The 16626-nt window shown below is 25.6% G+C and overlaps 1 protein-coding gene across 2 annotated transcripts in view; it reads right to left on the reverse strand.

Annotated features, from left to right (window-relative positions):
* LOC129609384 (uncharacterized) overlaps positions 1-16626 on the reverse strand; it is a 35947-nt gene that overhangs the window by 5431 nt on the left and 13890 nt on the right. For both annotated transcript variants that reach the window (XM_055521307.1, XM_055521308.1), the window contains 8 exons: positions 13955-14800; positions 10228-10306; positions 8761-8864; positions 3891-4028; positions 1776-2000; positions 590-796; positions 213-426; positions 20-152 (listed from right to left, as the gene is read on the reverse strand). In XM_055521307.1, the coding sequence (XP_055377282.1) occupies positions 20-152; positions 213-426; positions 590-796; positions 1776-2000; positions 3891-4028; positions 8761-8864; positions 10228-10306; positions 13955-14800 (1946 nt within the window). The remainder of the gene's footprint in view (positions 1-19; positions 153-212; positions 427-589; positions 797-1775; positions 2001-3890; positions 4029-8760; positions 8865-10227; positions 10307-13954; positions 14801-16626) is intronic.

Raw genomic sequence — 16626 nt, forward strand, 5'->3', positions numbered from 1 at the left:
TAAATATAGTTTTGCAAACCTTCATAAACCAATGATAATCGTGATGTAAAGAGCTTGGATAAGTTTCATCAATTTCTATTACTGGAAGAAAATCTTCATTTGTTACTAAAATTTTATCTTCATAGTATAAAATACATCCTAAATAAATTCCACTGTAAAAAAATGTGAGTTGAAGAATATCAATTGCTTTTATAATATCAGGAGAAAATTACCGTCTTAAATTCTTTTGAAATTTGGATGCAGCAGAAAAAAGTTGTTTTATTGTAGTTTTTTTTTTTGGATTGCGTCGTTGAATTGCACTATTTTTTTCTAATGATAGCTCTGAAGCATCGCCAGGGCGGGCTAAACGCACAGCCGTAAATAAATCATCTAAAATTCGTTGTCTGCCAGCAAAACGGTTTTCTCTGTTATCAACATCTCTCCAACCTGTTGATTTAAATGGAAGGAAAATAGGCATGGTAGTAAAAATTTACATGACATTAATTTTTCTTAAACTTTCATGGCTAATAATTAAAATTTTAATTGGATTGGTAAAGAAAAAATACATATGATATGTAAGTAAATTATGTGCGTAGCGTAGAATACTTACTTGATGGTATCACACTATATGGTAATGAGTTTTTGTATAAACCCCAGCCTTTAACATTTCCACAAGCACCGCGAAAAAAATATCGTCTTCCCTGTGTTAACTCTGATATACGACTTGTCGCACCCATAACACCTTGATAACTAGTCCATTCGTATATTACACGTTCACCAACAATATTACTAAAATCAGCACGTGTTGACCATTGTACTATAAAAGTGTTTGAAAGAAAATGTTTATAAAATTAGAGAGGCAATAAAATTATAAGTTAATTGAATTTATTTAAAATACATCTCATATATATGTGTGTGTAACAAATGAGTAAAAAGAATTTGAAAAAGGAATGTGTTTTTCACTCGTATTTTTACATCCGTACGAACGTATGCTCGAAGGGTATACTAAATTTGCCTTACCGTTTGTAACGCTAAGAACTGATGGTGTTAGATATAGAGTCAAGTGTATGTTTTTGATCAGCATCGAACTCTGAGTCGATTTAGCTCTGTCTGTCCGTCCGTCCCAAAGATAACTTAAAAACTAATGGAGTTAATTTTACCAAAATTGAAATTGGGTATGATCGCGACACTAATTCGGGTAGCTGCCATACAACTTCAAAATTTATTTGACTATATCTCAGAAACTATAAAAGGTATGATATTGAAATTTCACACATGCCCATATATTAATAGGGCCAATGATTTGATAAAATTCGTTGAAATTGCTTGGCTCTTTCTGATAGCTGCCATACAACTTCAATAATAGTTTGGCCATATCGTAGAAAATATTGAAAACACAGTACTGAAATTTTGCATAAATTAATATGGTAATAGTCAGGTATGACATATTTTATTCTTACATAGGATAACAAATTCGTACGGGTATCACAGCGTTGACACGGTCAACTCAATTTTTTCTCGTTTTTTATAAAATTTATGGTTAAATTGCAAATAAATTTTCCAGTACAGTTTTATTTTTGAGAACTAGCAATAAATTAAGAATACAAACTGGATGATAGTTACTTAATATAATTAGAAATTAGGTGGAAATTAAATCACAAAGAAAAAAAAATAACTTGTCATGAAATTTTATTTTTTAATTAATTTGAAAGTTTTTAATTTAGTTGGATGAATTTCAAGGATTTAAGTTTATCTTAAAATTTTTTTAGTACATACAGCGTTACAATGCAGTTTACCTTTAAATTTGGTACAAATTGAGCCTTCCATTGGTTCTAAAATACAAATTGATACAGAGTTAGAGCCCGTTACATCTACTGTTATAGCACTTGGGTAATCTGGTGGTCTTGCTTGATCCCATCCTAAAAGCATGCGTCTAAGTCCTTTAATACGTCTCTCCCAGAGGCCAATTTGTTTATCAGCTTCAGTGCCAGTACATCCTGTTACAGAATTTCCACTATTGCCTAAAATGATAAGAAATTTATAAAAGTTACAAATTTAATTGATTTTTTTAAAAAATTTCATAATCTAGATTTTAAATTTTATTTAATTGTAATTAAGAAATTAAATTTGTTTAAATTGCACCAAAAATTAAAAAAAAATGTTATGATTTTTATTGAAGCAGGAAGCCAAAAATTGAGTTTATTTTTATTACAAATCAATTTTAATTTTTCTTGCATGTATCAGAAGAGTTATATGCTCTCCAGTTTTTGTACTAAGAAAAACTTTTACGTTAGAAAAAAGGAAAATATCGTTAACAGTAATTCCTAAAGGACACAATGGACTTTATCATTACGAATAATTGTGCCCATGTACAAATGAAAAATAGCAACGTGTAGTCGTTTACAATTTTTGAAAATTTCTTATAGAAATAAACAATATAAATTCTTTCATATAATTGCAGAACAGATGGATGACGGAGTCAAAGGAACGAGTCCAGCTAAAAGAATTAATTTTTTTTTCTCTTCAAACTGAACTCGAACAAGTGAATTACGGTTGCCTAGTTGAACACTTCATCAACTTACCTACAGAGGTATAAAATAATTTGCGGCAAATTTTGCCATATTGATTTTTAAAGTAAAATCAATATGAAACACACAATCACAAAAACATCATATTATTAGAACATTGCCCATTTCGCTAATGTTATTATTACAAATTATTTGTACCTATGTATGCAAAATTAATTTGTATTAATTATTTACAATTCAATTATAATCTTTGTGATTTAACTCGTCCCTTTGGTTACTTCATCCATCTGTTTTGCATTTGTAACATGATTTTATTTCAAGGGTTTCCTGAAAGTTTACTAAATATAATTTTATATTTTCTTGAACCAAATTTGTAAATTTCTCTTACAGTTTTGCTTTTGTGTTTTTGGCTAGAAAACGTATTTTTTTCATTTTATAATTTATTTCAAGAGCAATATTTAATAAAATTTATGTAGCAATCAATTTGGAAATTTGCATATTTCTAGGATTAGATAAAAGTTGGCAAAGAAATTTTAGGAATTTTTCTTATATTTTCAATAATAATAAACTTTGAATAAATAATTTGATTAGTAATTTTCTAAGGAAACGAGGTCCAAGTTAACTATAAAAAACACTTCAAATCTGTATAACAAAAATTTACATATTTTTATTTTAAATTAAAATTTTAGAAAAAATGCAAATTTATTTTTTTTAAGGATATCGAATTAAAAAAAAATTAAAATTATTGCAAATTATCTTTGTCATTTAAATTTTTTTTTTATCCTACTTCGCTCCTAGGAGGAGCATAGGGCTGGTGTATGATTATTGTATATAACCATGAACTAGTTTCTGACGTCATTGTGTTTTACTAGGCAGGTGACGAACCTACCGCAGTTTTTTTCTTTATATTAGATATTTAAGGTTATTTATATTTTCTGTTTTTATTTTGCTAGTATTTTTTTTTTTAAATGTTGAATATTATTGAAATATGGCAATTAGTTAATATTAATTTTTTTATTTTTATATGTAATGTGTATAAAGCTATATAATATTAAATATAATTTTTATAGTGACCTGGCTGAGCTTTGAGCCCGAGACCCTTCAGTTAAAGGACCAGTGCAATAACCACTGCACAATTGGTCAGCTCATTTGAATTAAATGGGGATAAATGGAGTTGATGGTGGACAAATCTAAAATGATAAGTTGTTTAGGATTAACGCGACAAATTGTCGATTTATTCTTAGACAGAAGAGAGGGGTATGACGTTTTAAAACTTAAAATTGTTAAAAAATTTGTTATTGAAATTTTTAAGAATTTATTTTAGAATTTTAATTATGAATTTATGACACTTTTCCGGAATTATTTTTTATTTCTTTTACTTACCAATTATACTAGAAAATGAAGCTCTTGTACTATAGGGCGGTTGAGGTAATTCCTCTGCACCACTTAAATCTTGAATACGATTTTCTGCATCACGAAGTAATCCATTCAAATGGTTTCCAAGTGTTTCTTGAACTTTAACTATATATACATATAAAGTAAATTACTAATACATTAACGTATACTAATACTTATACTAATATATTATCAATATATTGATATAAAATAGTTGTATTACACAAACGTATGCACATATGTATTTATGTACATATAATTTAGCATAAAATATTGTTGATTGAGAAAAAAAACAGTGACAATGAAAATGTAAAATTAAATTTGTAAAATTTTTTTGTAAATAAATTAAAATGTCATGTACATTCATAGAATTTTTTAATTTTTAAGTTTTTGGCGTTCGTATATTAGGACCGTATCTTCCTTAATTATGTGAAGACACGGACGAAAATGTTTTTTTTTTTTCAAAATTCTTGTTTTTGAAGTACCAATCAAGATTTACGTATTCTTACCTGTCCTAAAAATGAATACGGATTAGTTTGGCTTTCTTATTTGTTGAGACTATAATCATAGCAAACCTTTCAAATAATTACTTTTCTTTTACTGTTCGAAATATGCTTTATTGCAAACAATCTACGCTTAAAGCTACTCTTTTTTTTGAAATTTTCTTTTTCTTGAAAACCTTTAGTTTCACTATGAACTAATTCCGTTCGAAAGCAAATTTTTTGATAATTTTAATTCAACTAAAGTTATTCATAGAAAATAAAGCCGATGTGATTTACATATTTACAATTGTGGGTGTACAGTTAGAAGTTATTTTTTAAGGGGTAAGTATGAGTCATGTATATTATGTATAAATATAAAAATGTAATTCTATGATGCTTTCGAAACAAATATGCAACACTTTTTGATTAATTTGAGAATTTGACAACACTTTTTATTTGATTTCTGTAAAATTTGTAATAAATCTTTTTCTCTTCAATTTTGCATATAGTGATGCACAAAGTTTATGACTTGTTATGTAAACAAATTTTTCTTATTCTTACAGAATAATGGCAAAGACGCCAAAGAGTACGTCGCCGTCCATATTAAATCCATATGGATTTCGTTTCCTTCTTTTTTTTTTAATACTCGTATCAATTTTAAAATATCAACGATTTTTATACTCCTGAAAGTATAAGAATAATTTGATTTATTGTAATCAATAACCTCGATGTTTTATAGCTTTAAGTACTCTTGTTTTTATGAAAATAATAAACGAAAATATACACACGTATACTATAAATGTAAGACGATTGTATATAATGCTATGCAGATACACATAAATTGCATTTTATATTAAAAAGCAATAATTACAGCCAATTGGAGACAAATTACAACAATTAAAGTTTATTTTCTGCAACATTAAATTCTTTTAAAACAACTGCTGCCTATAATAAAACAATTTCATATTTTTAGCACTTTTTAAAAAAAAATTTGATAAAAACTTTTTCCCTCCGTCAGGACATCCACCAGTTCGTGTGTCTGTTTACAAAGCTTCTACATTTCTTATCTCTGTCATTACAAACTCCTACACTTCTTCATTATTTTTAAAAAGAAATAAGTTTCTAGTTATTTCAGTAGAAGAAAATTATTACCTATCTTCCTCCCCGCCCTTCTAAAACATCCCTCAAAGTCTTAAAAATGCCACTTGTTGACTATTTATTGTAACGAAACGGCAAATATTTTTCAAATTCTATATAAACACAGAAAAATTATGGTTGGCTATCCAAATTTTCGATATAATTTTTCTCATAGGCCTCAGATTGTTGGAGTCTGAATTTTAACACCTATAAGTTATCAATCAAAATTTTATTTTGCTAGTAGAAAATTTTTTTCCACGTCCACCCCTTTTTAGGTTATCAGGTCTCGAAATTTGTAAAATTTAAATTTTCGGCACCTTCAATTTTCGAAATTGTAAGCTTTTCAAAATTTCCATAAATACAGAAAGGTAACTGTAAATGACATGCCATTAAAAAATATAATTACTTGTATAATTATATTGTATATTATACTCACGGAATTAACTCTTAAACTCAGGTATTATGTAAATGCCTCTTTCAATTTTTGTTGCGTATTATCCTAAATGTATGTAAACATTCAAAATATTTTGAGTTTTTGCATACATTTTTGAACAAACGAAAATACTGTTATTACAAATACGAGTATGTAATAGCAGTGTTTTCATTTGTTGAAGGGAAAATTGCTCTTTATTTTTTTTTAGTAAATATTTTATTGTATAATCGGTGACTAAATTAAACAAATAAACTTTATGATCGTAATAACATCTATTTTTTGCAGTTTGTTTATATATGTTAAATAATATTATTAAAGAACAATTTGAAGAAAACTGCCTAATACAGTAAAAAATTCAGGAAGCAACGCAAATGCTTCGCATTTCTTAATGTCATAGAAATTTATGAAGTTGGCATCTGTCTGAGTGTCATTGTTATATATATATATCAATCATCCGGAATTTCAAGAAAATTGACGTAATGCAACAATTTTAATTTATTATGCTTTCAAATCAAAAAATTAATAAAAAATCGTATACGCCACTGCAACATTTATTGAAAATTGATTAAATAATTAATACGTAATAGAAATTGTTATGTATTCTGGGTAGAGTTTTTTTTTTACAGTAGCAAGTTAATGAATGCAAATTAAATTTTGAGTGACATCCATGTATGAGTATGAACTTAATTTTTTATAGATCAAAATTTTTAAAGCTTAAATGAGAATAATTTTGATATCATCTCGAATAAAATCTTGCAAGATGAGAATTGTAAAAGAAAAGCTTATACGAAGAGTTCTTACATTGTCCCATAACCAAAATTCATTCTTCTTTAGTTCTTTACGTATATTCAAAGGTCTTTCCTTACGTAATATCCACACTGTTCAAACAGAAGCTTCCCCATTTGGTTTTAAGTATATTTTCTGGGTATTTACGATGTCACCGTAATGCAGAAATGTTATTGGGTTTTTTAAATAAACTGCACCAACTCTTTTATATTTTACGCTCAAATATGAAAACTCAAGTAAGAAACTTGAAAGACCACAAAAAATATTTGATTTTAAAATTGAATAAATTATTCAAGTTCTGAAGAATTTTCAATTTCTTACAATGAAACCACATATGTATATACATTTGTACTTATGTGTTTGTGTATATTGATTTCGAAAATTCTTATATTTTATTAAAGAATTTAACAATCAAACAAAGTATTTTTTACAAAAAAAAAAAACACTAAAGTTCTGAAAACATTCGAATTAAAATTTACTTATTTTATTATTTGTTTATTATTACCCTCATAAACTTTACGTATATATATGTATGTATATGTTGAATATAATTTTACTTTTATAAAGTTGTATTTGTTTTTAATGCATACATTTAAATTACAACTGCTTTTAAATTAACCGTATTTCTAATATATCAAGAAAAACAAGAATAATGAAGTGGATGCTGCATCTCATTTGTATCACTCAAATATTCTAGCTGTTTTCGTACTAAAGGAAAGAAATTCGTATTCTATCCTGCTGCCGTAAATTTCAGTTAGTGTCTTAAAAATGTTTTCGACTATGCTATAATTTTTTTTTCTATATAAAGTGTCGCACACAGCAGATGCTATCAGATATGCAGATTCCCATTCATTTGGCATGAGATCGTTATTTGTTAGTCCCACTCTATATATGCACGCCGATAGGAAAGCGCAACAGTTGTAATAGTGATTTAATTTTTAAGGTTCTAGTATTGACATTATTTTAATTACTTGACTAATCAAAAAAAATATTGACCAAGATGAAGTATGAGTCCATTAAAATTTGAAATTTTGTACAGTAATTTGTTAACAATTTTAAAACTATATTTAATTTTTGCCTCATTTTGAATTTATTTTTGTCTGATTAGTTTTATTACTAAAACAGTGTAAGAAGGGTTTAGAATTGCTTTACATGCTTAAGGTAAATACTTCGATTAAAATAAACTTTTGGTATTAAAAAAATTTAATACTGCATATAACAAAGGAGGAAAATGAACTAAGATCTTTATCACTTTAAGAGTAAAGTAAGGGGAGTATAAAGTATAGGAAGAATCATAAGCACTTTAAGAGTATTTAATTTGGAAATTATTAAAGATATCCTGAAAATTTTCTCTAGAATCTACTGCAGCACTAATTTTAAGTTTCGTGATTATTTTTCTCGTTATGCATTAAAATTCATTATCAAAACATCTTTATCAAAAATTATCAAAAATTTTTGAAAATTTTATTCTATATTAGTGCTTCGATTTAAATTACACAATTTTTGTACATATCCATGTAGTTCTTATTTAGATCTCTTGACTATTAAATACTAAAAGATATTTTTTCAAAATTGTATACTCGACAATACTATAGAGACAATTTTCGGTTTTCTCTACATACGTTATTGTACGAGTATTAGATTATTTCAGTGGACTTAACGAATACCTTAAATACTCGTAAAGTATTTTGTGGAAATTATTGAAAGAACATAAACTCTTGCGTTCTATTTATGTGTACATGCATATATCTATATATATCTACATACATGTACATTTGGAAAATATTGAGAAATACTTGTGTATTTTAACTTTTTTGCGAAAGATAAAACAATAATTGTAATTGTACCAAAATTTATGGAATTAAAAAATTTCAAAAACTTTAAAAGATAAAAAGAAAATTCAATGAATACATGAAGCACATTGTTCCTACATATATACGTATGCACATACATATAGATAAGTGACAAACTGTTATACAAAATGAATATATTAAAGAAAAAATTTATGAAATTTCCTTACATTGACTAATTTCAGTAGCACCATGTTGAAGTAGCATTTTGGTCATTGACCGATTATTGACAAGTACAGCAACATCTAATGGTGAGAGTCCATCGCTATTAATGCTATAATAAAAAAAATAGTTAAGAAAATTAAATTTAATATAATTTTCGTGTAAAACATTTGAAAAAGTTAAAAATTTTTTCATTATTGACTTAAAAACAGAAAAAAGAAAAAACAAGAATGAAAAATTCTTTGTAAAAGTTTTTAAATAATTGATTTCTTTAGTTTCATTTTCTGCAGTTTTTAGCACTTTTTCAAAAACAAAATTTAAAAGAAAGTGCTTATTAGTTTTACTATGTCCGTCCGTGGACCAGTTTACAAAACTTCTACACCCTTCAAGATAGAAAGCTGGTATTTTATATGCAAATAGATCTATGCTAGAAATCTCTTTCAATAAGGGCTTAGCCTCTAAAGTGGTTGTTAAAATTAACTGTAGGTGTTTAAAATTTTAGCAGTTTCTAGATATAAATAAATAACTTATTTTATTCCTACATCTTTTAAGTAACGCCCATCGAAATTAGTAAAATTTAAAAACTCGGCGCCTTATATTCCCGAAACTGTATGCATTTCCAAATTTCTATAAAAGCTAAAAACTAACAACAAATATCTTATCGTCGGAAAATATAATTATTTATTTAAGTGACTAATTATTCCTTGAACTTTGCTTATACTTGCTCTCATCCTGAAGGTATGCAATAATTTGATAAATATTGATATTTTAATGAAAATACTCTCGTAATTATTGTCAAATAAGAGATAAAATATTTTTTATAAGCATATAAAAAATATTTTAACTCTTATTAAGATATAAATATAAGAGTCCTCTCTTGCTCAAGAGAAAAGTGCTACTTTAATAACCATTTAGTTTAGTGCTTATTTTTTTAAATTTTAAATTTTAAAAACTTTTCAAAAATATTGTGGTTATTTTGAATATTTTTATCTATTTATGAATAAAGGTAATATCAGCAAGGTCACAGAAATGTCAACTCCCATGCAAATAGTTCTTTTTTCTCAAGAAGCTTTAAGAATAATGTTCCAATATAAAAGTTATTAATAAAGACCAAAAATGGAAACTACTTTGAAATTGGAAACAATTACATTGAATCCTTTTTAAAATTTTGTTACGTGTTAAGTTTTCAACAGGAATATGTTTCTTCGTGATAGAGAGACCTACTTAATCTTAATTTCAACTAACTGACACACTTTTCTGAGAAATCGGATCGCCCACAAGTGAATCCCAACTAAGAGTGAAATTTGCATTTTTTTTGGTGAGTTAATTAAAGGTATATTGGCTTTCTTGAAATTTGAAAGAACTGCTTCAAGGACATTTTCATAATCTTTTGCAATACTTTAATTAAACCAAAAAATAATCGTCGCCTAAATAATCCTATAAATTCTATTATAAATAATTCTATAGTAACTTACCTATTAACATCGACATCTGTAGATTCCAGAATAGTTTTCGCTTTTTCAAGATGACCATGTTCTACGGCAGAAAAAAGTGCTGTAAGACAAAATAAGAGACTTTGATTAAGGTGTGTACAAAAATATTACGAATTAGAAATATTTTTATGTTTATAATATTTTTTGTCTTATTAATGACGCAAGATAATGACGAAAGTTGCATTAATTTTTCAAATCATTAGTTTTCATTTTCAAAGTGTATTTTTAATTTTAAATTTTTTTATTTTTTGGAAAAAGAAAACCAATACCTTTAGTTGTCTTGTTTCACGTACAATTTTATTATTCTCCAGAGCTTTAAATATTGTGTTTGTTTGCTTTGAATAGTCATAAAGTCATTTTCGAAAGTGTTGTAAAAGTTTATTTTTTTTTTTTATTTTTTTTTCTACTTTTGATACATTACGAACTGTTCAGGTATTAATCATTTTATATAGTTTCTTATACTGTTGCAGTGAGACACTGTTAGAGAATACAAAACACTGATAAATTTTCTGTTTTAGGGGTTATGAACAGTTTTTTTTTCGATTTAATTTTTCCGAATATTTTACAGTTTTTAGATCTTTTAAATTTTTAAGAATTTAATGAGATTCTGAAATTCCTAATGCATGCTACATACAAAAATTTATAACGATAAATATAAAATGAATATTTTTTGAGAATTTTAATGAAAACATTAATTAATTTAGCAATTACTCCGTTTTTTGAGGCTACCGAAATCAATACACATTATTGTTATATATAACTACTTATTTTTATAGAATAGTCACTGTTTTAACGTGCCATCGTTTAAGGCGTCGAAATGTGCAATAATTTTTTTAAATTTTAACCGTCTCCGAGATTCAGAGATTTTAACAAAATTTCTACATGTTTAAAATTTTTCATTTAGAACTTCCGAAACATACAAACAGACAGTTTTCGGAAAGGCTATAAATAAACAAATTGAAAACAACATCTTACTTTATTTTGAAGCGCGTTTTAATTTTAGAAAATTTAAAATTTTCCTTCTGTTATCTTTTTAATTTTCTTTAATTAAAAAGATAACAGAACAAATTAAAACTTCAAAAAAATTTCTTAAACCGGTTCTTAACAAATTTTAAGCTGTCCAATATTAAAAAATCTTTTATGCGCAGGAAATATTGCAAAAAATCATTTAAATTTCAAGGTTTTACAGGTTTTAATCAAAAGTATAAACCCAAACAATTGCCGTTCTTTTGATTTTCATTAATTTTATGACGCATTAGGAACAATTTTTTTGATAAATAACTGAGTTTTCTAATTTATATTAAAAAAAAATTAGTTTTGAATTTTATTTTTCTATGGCAAAATCAATCACTGTTATCCTACTTATCGACGTATATATAACGACGTCCAGCTTCTTTTGCTCACTGCACCCTCGAAGGGATTTATTTGTAGCAAGTTAAAAAAAAATTAAAAAGTGAAAGCTTTCTTTAAAATTTGCATACCAGTAAAATTTAATAAAGATTTTCATTTGTGAGCCCTCACTTAAAGCATTTCATTCATAATTATGTCCTTACTTAATAAAGAACTCATACAGTTTATTCAGATGCATTTATCGTTATTGTAATATTAATTAATTGACCATTAGTGTTAATAATAGCATAATGCATTAATGACTGTGTTTAATGCGCCATGTAAAAGTACTTTAAAGAACAAAATAATTAATTTAAGTTGATGTTATGCAATTTTAATGTGCAAATATTTTGCAATTTACGAAATCCATACAAACATTTACTCTACAATATTTTTTCTTATATACTCGTATATATTGTAATATAATTTTTACAGACCGTATTAAATACAATAAGAAAGGTCATGTGGTGGCAACAAATTTTGCGTATCGAGTTTTCGGTAGGAACGCACTTCTCCATGACTAAGGGCCGACTTTACATTTTTTATGATATCTATGGAATGGATTGATGGAATTTCTTAAAATTTGATTTTTTACCTCTGGTTGTAACCAAAACTAAATGGAAAACTTTTCAGATAATTCGGATCGCACAAAGCGAAACTCTACTAAGAGCCAAATTTACATTTTTTTTATTTGTTAACTTTCACTTATTAAACACTTTCACTTAACTAGACAATACACATTGCGATTGGTTATGTGCTGAGCACCTCAGATTTTTTTATATACGCATGTTTACATTTATATGTATACGAGTATAATTTGGGTTTATAAAGGTTTTCAGGTAATTATTAAAATGTTCAGTAACACAATTCAGTTATTGTGATTGATAGAAAGTGGATGTTGACAGTAAATTATTATGAAAGTCATTATCGTGTTGTAGTCAACGACTTATCAATAGTACAATTTTGATTCGAGTTTGATTGAATATAAAAGAGTTTTTATAAATATTTTGCGAAAATCATTTATAAATTAAATATGTACAATTATTACTTTTAACAGCTACATATGTCACGCAAGATAATTTATAAAATTATCTTTTTTTGCCTGTATTTTGGAATAAATAATTCAAATTGTTCAATTTATTCAGATTGAATAATTTGAGAATCGATTGATTTAAGTATTTAGTGATGTAAAGTAGCACATTTCTTTTAAATAAATGAAGTGGTTTGAAAATACGTTTTTAAGAGAATAATTATTCATATTCTTGTAGTCGTATCGCGTACAGATATTGCATGAAGTTATACCATCAAATCTGAGTCTTATTATAGTACACATAATTTGACGTAATGGCGAATATCAAAATCATCGATTGTGACTTTTTTGTGAAACTTTTTAAACGGCGTGTGAAATTTTTAATCTGTTCAATATTTGCATTCAGTAAAGCATCACATCAAGGTCTCTTGGATTAAATGTAAGGATAAAATGGAAAAATCGGTAAGAAAAATTTTTACTTTATAACAAAAATATTTTTCCCGTTACTTAACTTTAAATTTTTTTTGGTTGTGACGTTACGTCCGCCCTATATCAAAGACTGCCATACGTTAGTAAGGCTTATTTAAGGTGACGTGACGTCACATATTTTTTTATCGCGTCGCTGATGCTACTATATAAAGGATGAACGTTTAGTTTATATTATTCTTTTTGTACCGTAATAAGTTCTTGTTACACATCTCAGGGATAAAAAGGAAAAATCCGAGTGAACAAATTGGATAAGTTGTTACAGCAGTCAAAATATTCAAAGGGAAATATATTAAAAATTTTAGCAAAAATTCAATTTCAATAGAAATTTCAGTCTTATTTTTAAAGTTTTTAAATTTTTACTATTTAAAATTTTCTGTTGTTAATTTCGTTGTTATTTTTGTCTGACTCTTCAAATTTTCTTTAGCACACAACGAGCAGCAAATATCCCTTTTATAAAAAAATTTTCAAAACAAGCGTTTTTTTCTTATCGCAAAAAAAAAAATTTGCGTCAAAATTATAATTTTTTCTCTTACATTCTAAAATTTCAAATTTCATATATTTAAGAGATTCTTGCAAAATAATAAAAAAATAATAAGGACCATATAAAATATTCCGAATATATTGACATTGAGTATATTTTCTTACAATTTTTTCCGAGTATAATAGAATATACGAGTACTTATGCTTTAATTGCCTTATTAACTACATTTTCTGACATTAATGTAAATGAGTAAATAAAATTATTAAATAAAATTTCAAAAATCATAAAATCATAAAAAAAGAAAAACTAAAAACACATACCATGAAGATGAATGTTAATTTGGGTTAATTTATCTAATTGGGCTTGTGCTAATTTCAACTGTTTTTTTGTCAATTTTCCATTACCAATACAACCACCACTTTGTAAATTATTGTTGTTTAGTTGCAATTTCTGTTGTAACAATTGTAAATTTTGTTTTCTAAGTGCTTTCTCATATTCAAAATTTTGTAATATTGTTAATCCTTTAGAATCATTATTGATTGTATCGTGACGTAAATGCGTCAATTGATGTTGATGTTCATGTTCTTCTTCTGCTTCTAAATATCCTTTCTTTTTATGGATTTGTTGTTGTTGTTGCTGTTGATTATTTACATGATTTTCTTTTATGTTTTTATTATCATTACGTGCATGATTATTATTATTGTTATTATTATTATTATTATTATGATTTGATGATGACAATAAATGTTGAAAACCATTTGTATTGAAAAATATTTTACCATTACCATGGTGTGAATTTTGTTTTAACGTATTAGATTGTTTTGATTGTTCAGATCCTGAATTTGTATTATTTTTTTGTTTTGATGTTGTGGGTGGTTGTGGTATTAAAAATTCCATATTTATTGTATCTGGGTTAAAATACAAATTTGTTGAATCAGGATTTTGTGTTGAAGAATTTTTACGATGTTTAAATAAAGGAGATTTAAGTTTGAAATTTTTTTGAAATTCTTTTGAAACAAAAATACCAACACCATGTGATTTTATTGAAGATTTTTTTGATTTTAATGTAGGTGTTTCATTTAAATTATTTGCATCAGATGTTCTTTGTAATATATCATTGTTCGGTTGTAATGAAGAACGTGTTATGAGATCAGGTAAAGCAATTTCTATAAAAAAAATTAAAAAAAATAAAATAATAACAAAAATCAAAATAAGAAAGAAAAATAAAGGTAAAAAATGAAATAAAAATGACAAAATAAAAATATTTTTGAAAATAAAAAAATATTTTTTTTTTAAATTATTTAAACAAAAAATCTAAAAGTAAGTTTAATGAGTAATGAAATAAGTACGATGTTCTTCGTGTACGAAGTACAGGAGTCGAGATTTTATTATAAAATTTTGGTCTATTTGTGCTTATCTTTGCGTAGTCATGCAACTTGTGCTTTATTTTGAACCTTGAATTTTTCTAATTCAAATGATTAAAAATTTTAAAAATAACCAATCAAATTGAAAATGGCAAGTATTTAACATCTACATACAAATATGGTGAATTTCAGTAAAAATAAAGTTGAAAATAATATTTACATTTTTTATCTGCATTTTTTTAAAGAATTAACAAGCTTGATTTGTTGATTTACTTGATTTCTACTACACAATTAATCAATAGAGTCTATAGTTTTAAATTAATATAACTTAGACTCACAGTTTTGAATCATAACTTTTTTGTCAAAATGCAAAATTTATTATGAAGAATTTACAGATGACATAATCCGTTCGAAATTTTTATGCCATTTTAATTGAATATTATAAAAAGAAAACAAGAAATACAAAAAAAAATATTTAAATATCTCTTGGGATGAGAGTCTTTAAGAGATGAAAATGTGTAAAATATTTAAAAATTATTTTATTCTAAATTTCATTCAATGTCAAAAATATCATGAAACTGAAACGAATATAAAAAATGCTGTAAACTTCTATCAAATAATTTTCATTTAATAAAGTAAAAAAAAAAAATTATGAAAAAGACTGTGCAAATTAATAATAAATAAAAATAAAAAAAAAAAATTATATTTTATACAAAATGTAAAAAGGAAGAATGATTAAAAATTAAATAAACATCAAAACGGAATGATAACGAAATTTTTAATTGACCTTTTCATCTTATGTCATTTGGAATTCATTAAATTTTAATGTCATAATGATTTTATTTTTACAAATAAAATAATAATGAAATATTTGTCGGAAATTTTTAAAAATTCGGAAAATTTTAAAAATATTTTTTTTATATTTCAATTTTTCTATGGCAGGAATTTAAACTTGAATTTAACTTTTAACATTTTCATGTAAAATTTTTTTTTTGTATTTAAATTAAAAGTGAATTTTAATTAAAAATCTGAGATTCTTAAACATTTTGTGAAATATAATAATGAAAAGTATTTCAATAAATTTATGATTATTGTTATTTTAAAAATATTGTAATCGAAATTTAATTTTTCTATGCTTAATAAAGCATCGTCATGCATACATCAAAGAATTGTTCATATTATGTAGGCCATAATTTGGTAAGTCAGAGGATTCAATATTCATTAATTTATAATCTATTATTTTAAAATAATTGAATTTATAAAAAATATCATTGCTTACTATTTTCTATGTATTATTTCAGAAGTGTTTAAAAATCATTCATATTCGGTTCAAACTGTAATATAAAACAGTAATATAAAAATATGTAAATTTGGGTACTAGCAAATACTATAATGTACCAAAAATGGCTATAGTAAACTTCAAAATATGGGAATAATAATTAAGTAATTTTTTAAAAATAGATAAAATTAATGAAATAGGCTGTAAACAAAATCAGAGTAATTAGCGACTCGAAATACAAAAAGGTTCATCCAATAAAAAAGTGTACTAGTGTCTAGAAACATCTTTTGTCATAGGCAACAATTTATATTGTATGAATCAATAACAGTACGATTGTGTCAAAAAAATT

Source organism: Condylostylus longicornis, unplaced genomic scaffold (genome assembly GCF_029603195.1).
Source record: "Condylostylus longicornis isolate FDR11 unplaced genomic scaffold, ASM2960319v2 ptg000004l, whole genome shotgun sequence".
NCBI classification, from domain to species: Eukaryota; Metazoa; Arthropoda; class Insecta; order Diptera; family Dolichopodidae; genus Condylostylus; species Condylostylus longicornis.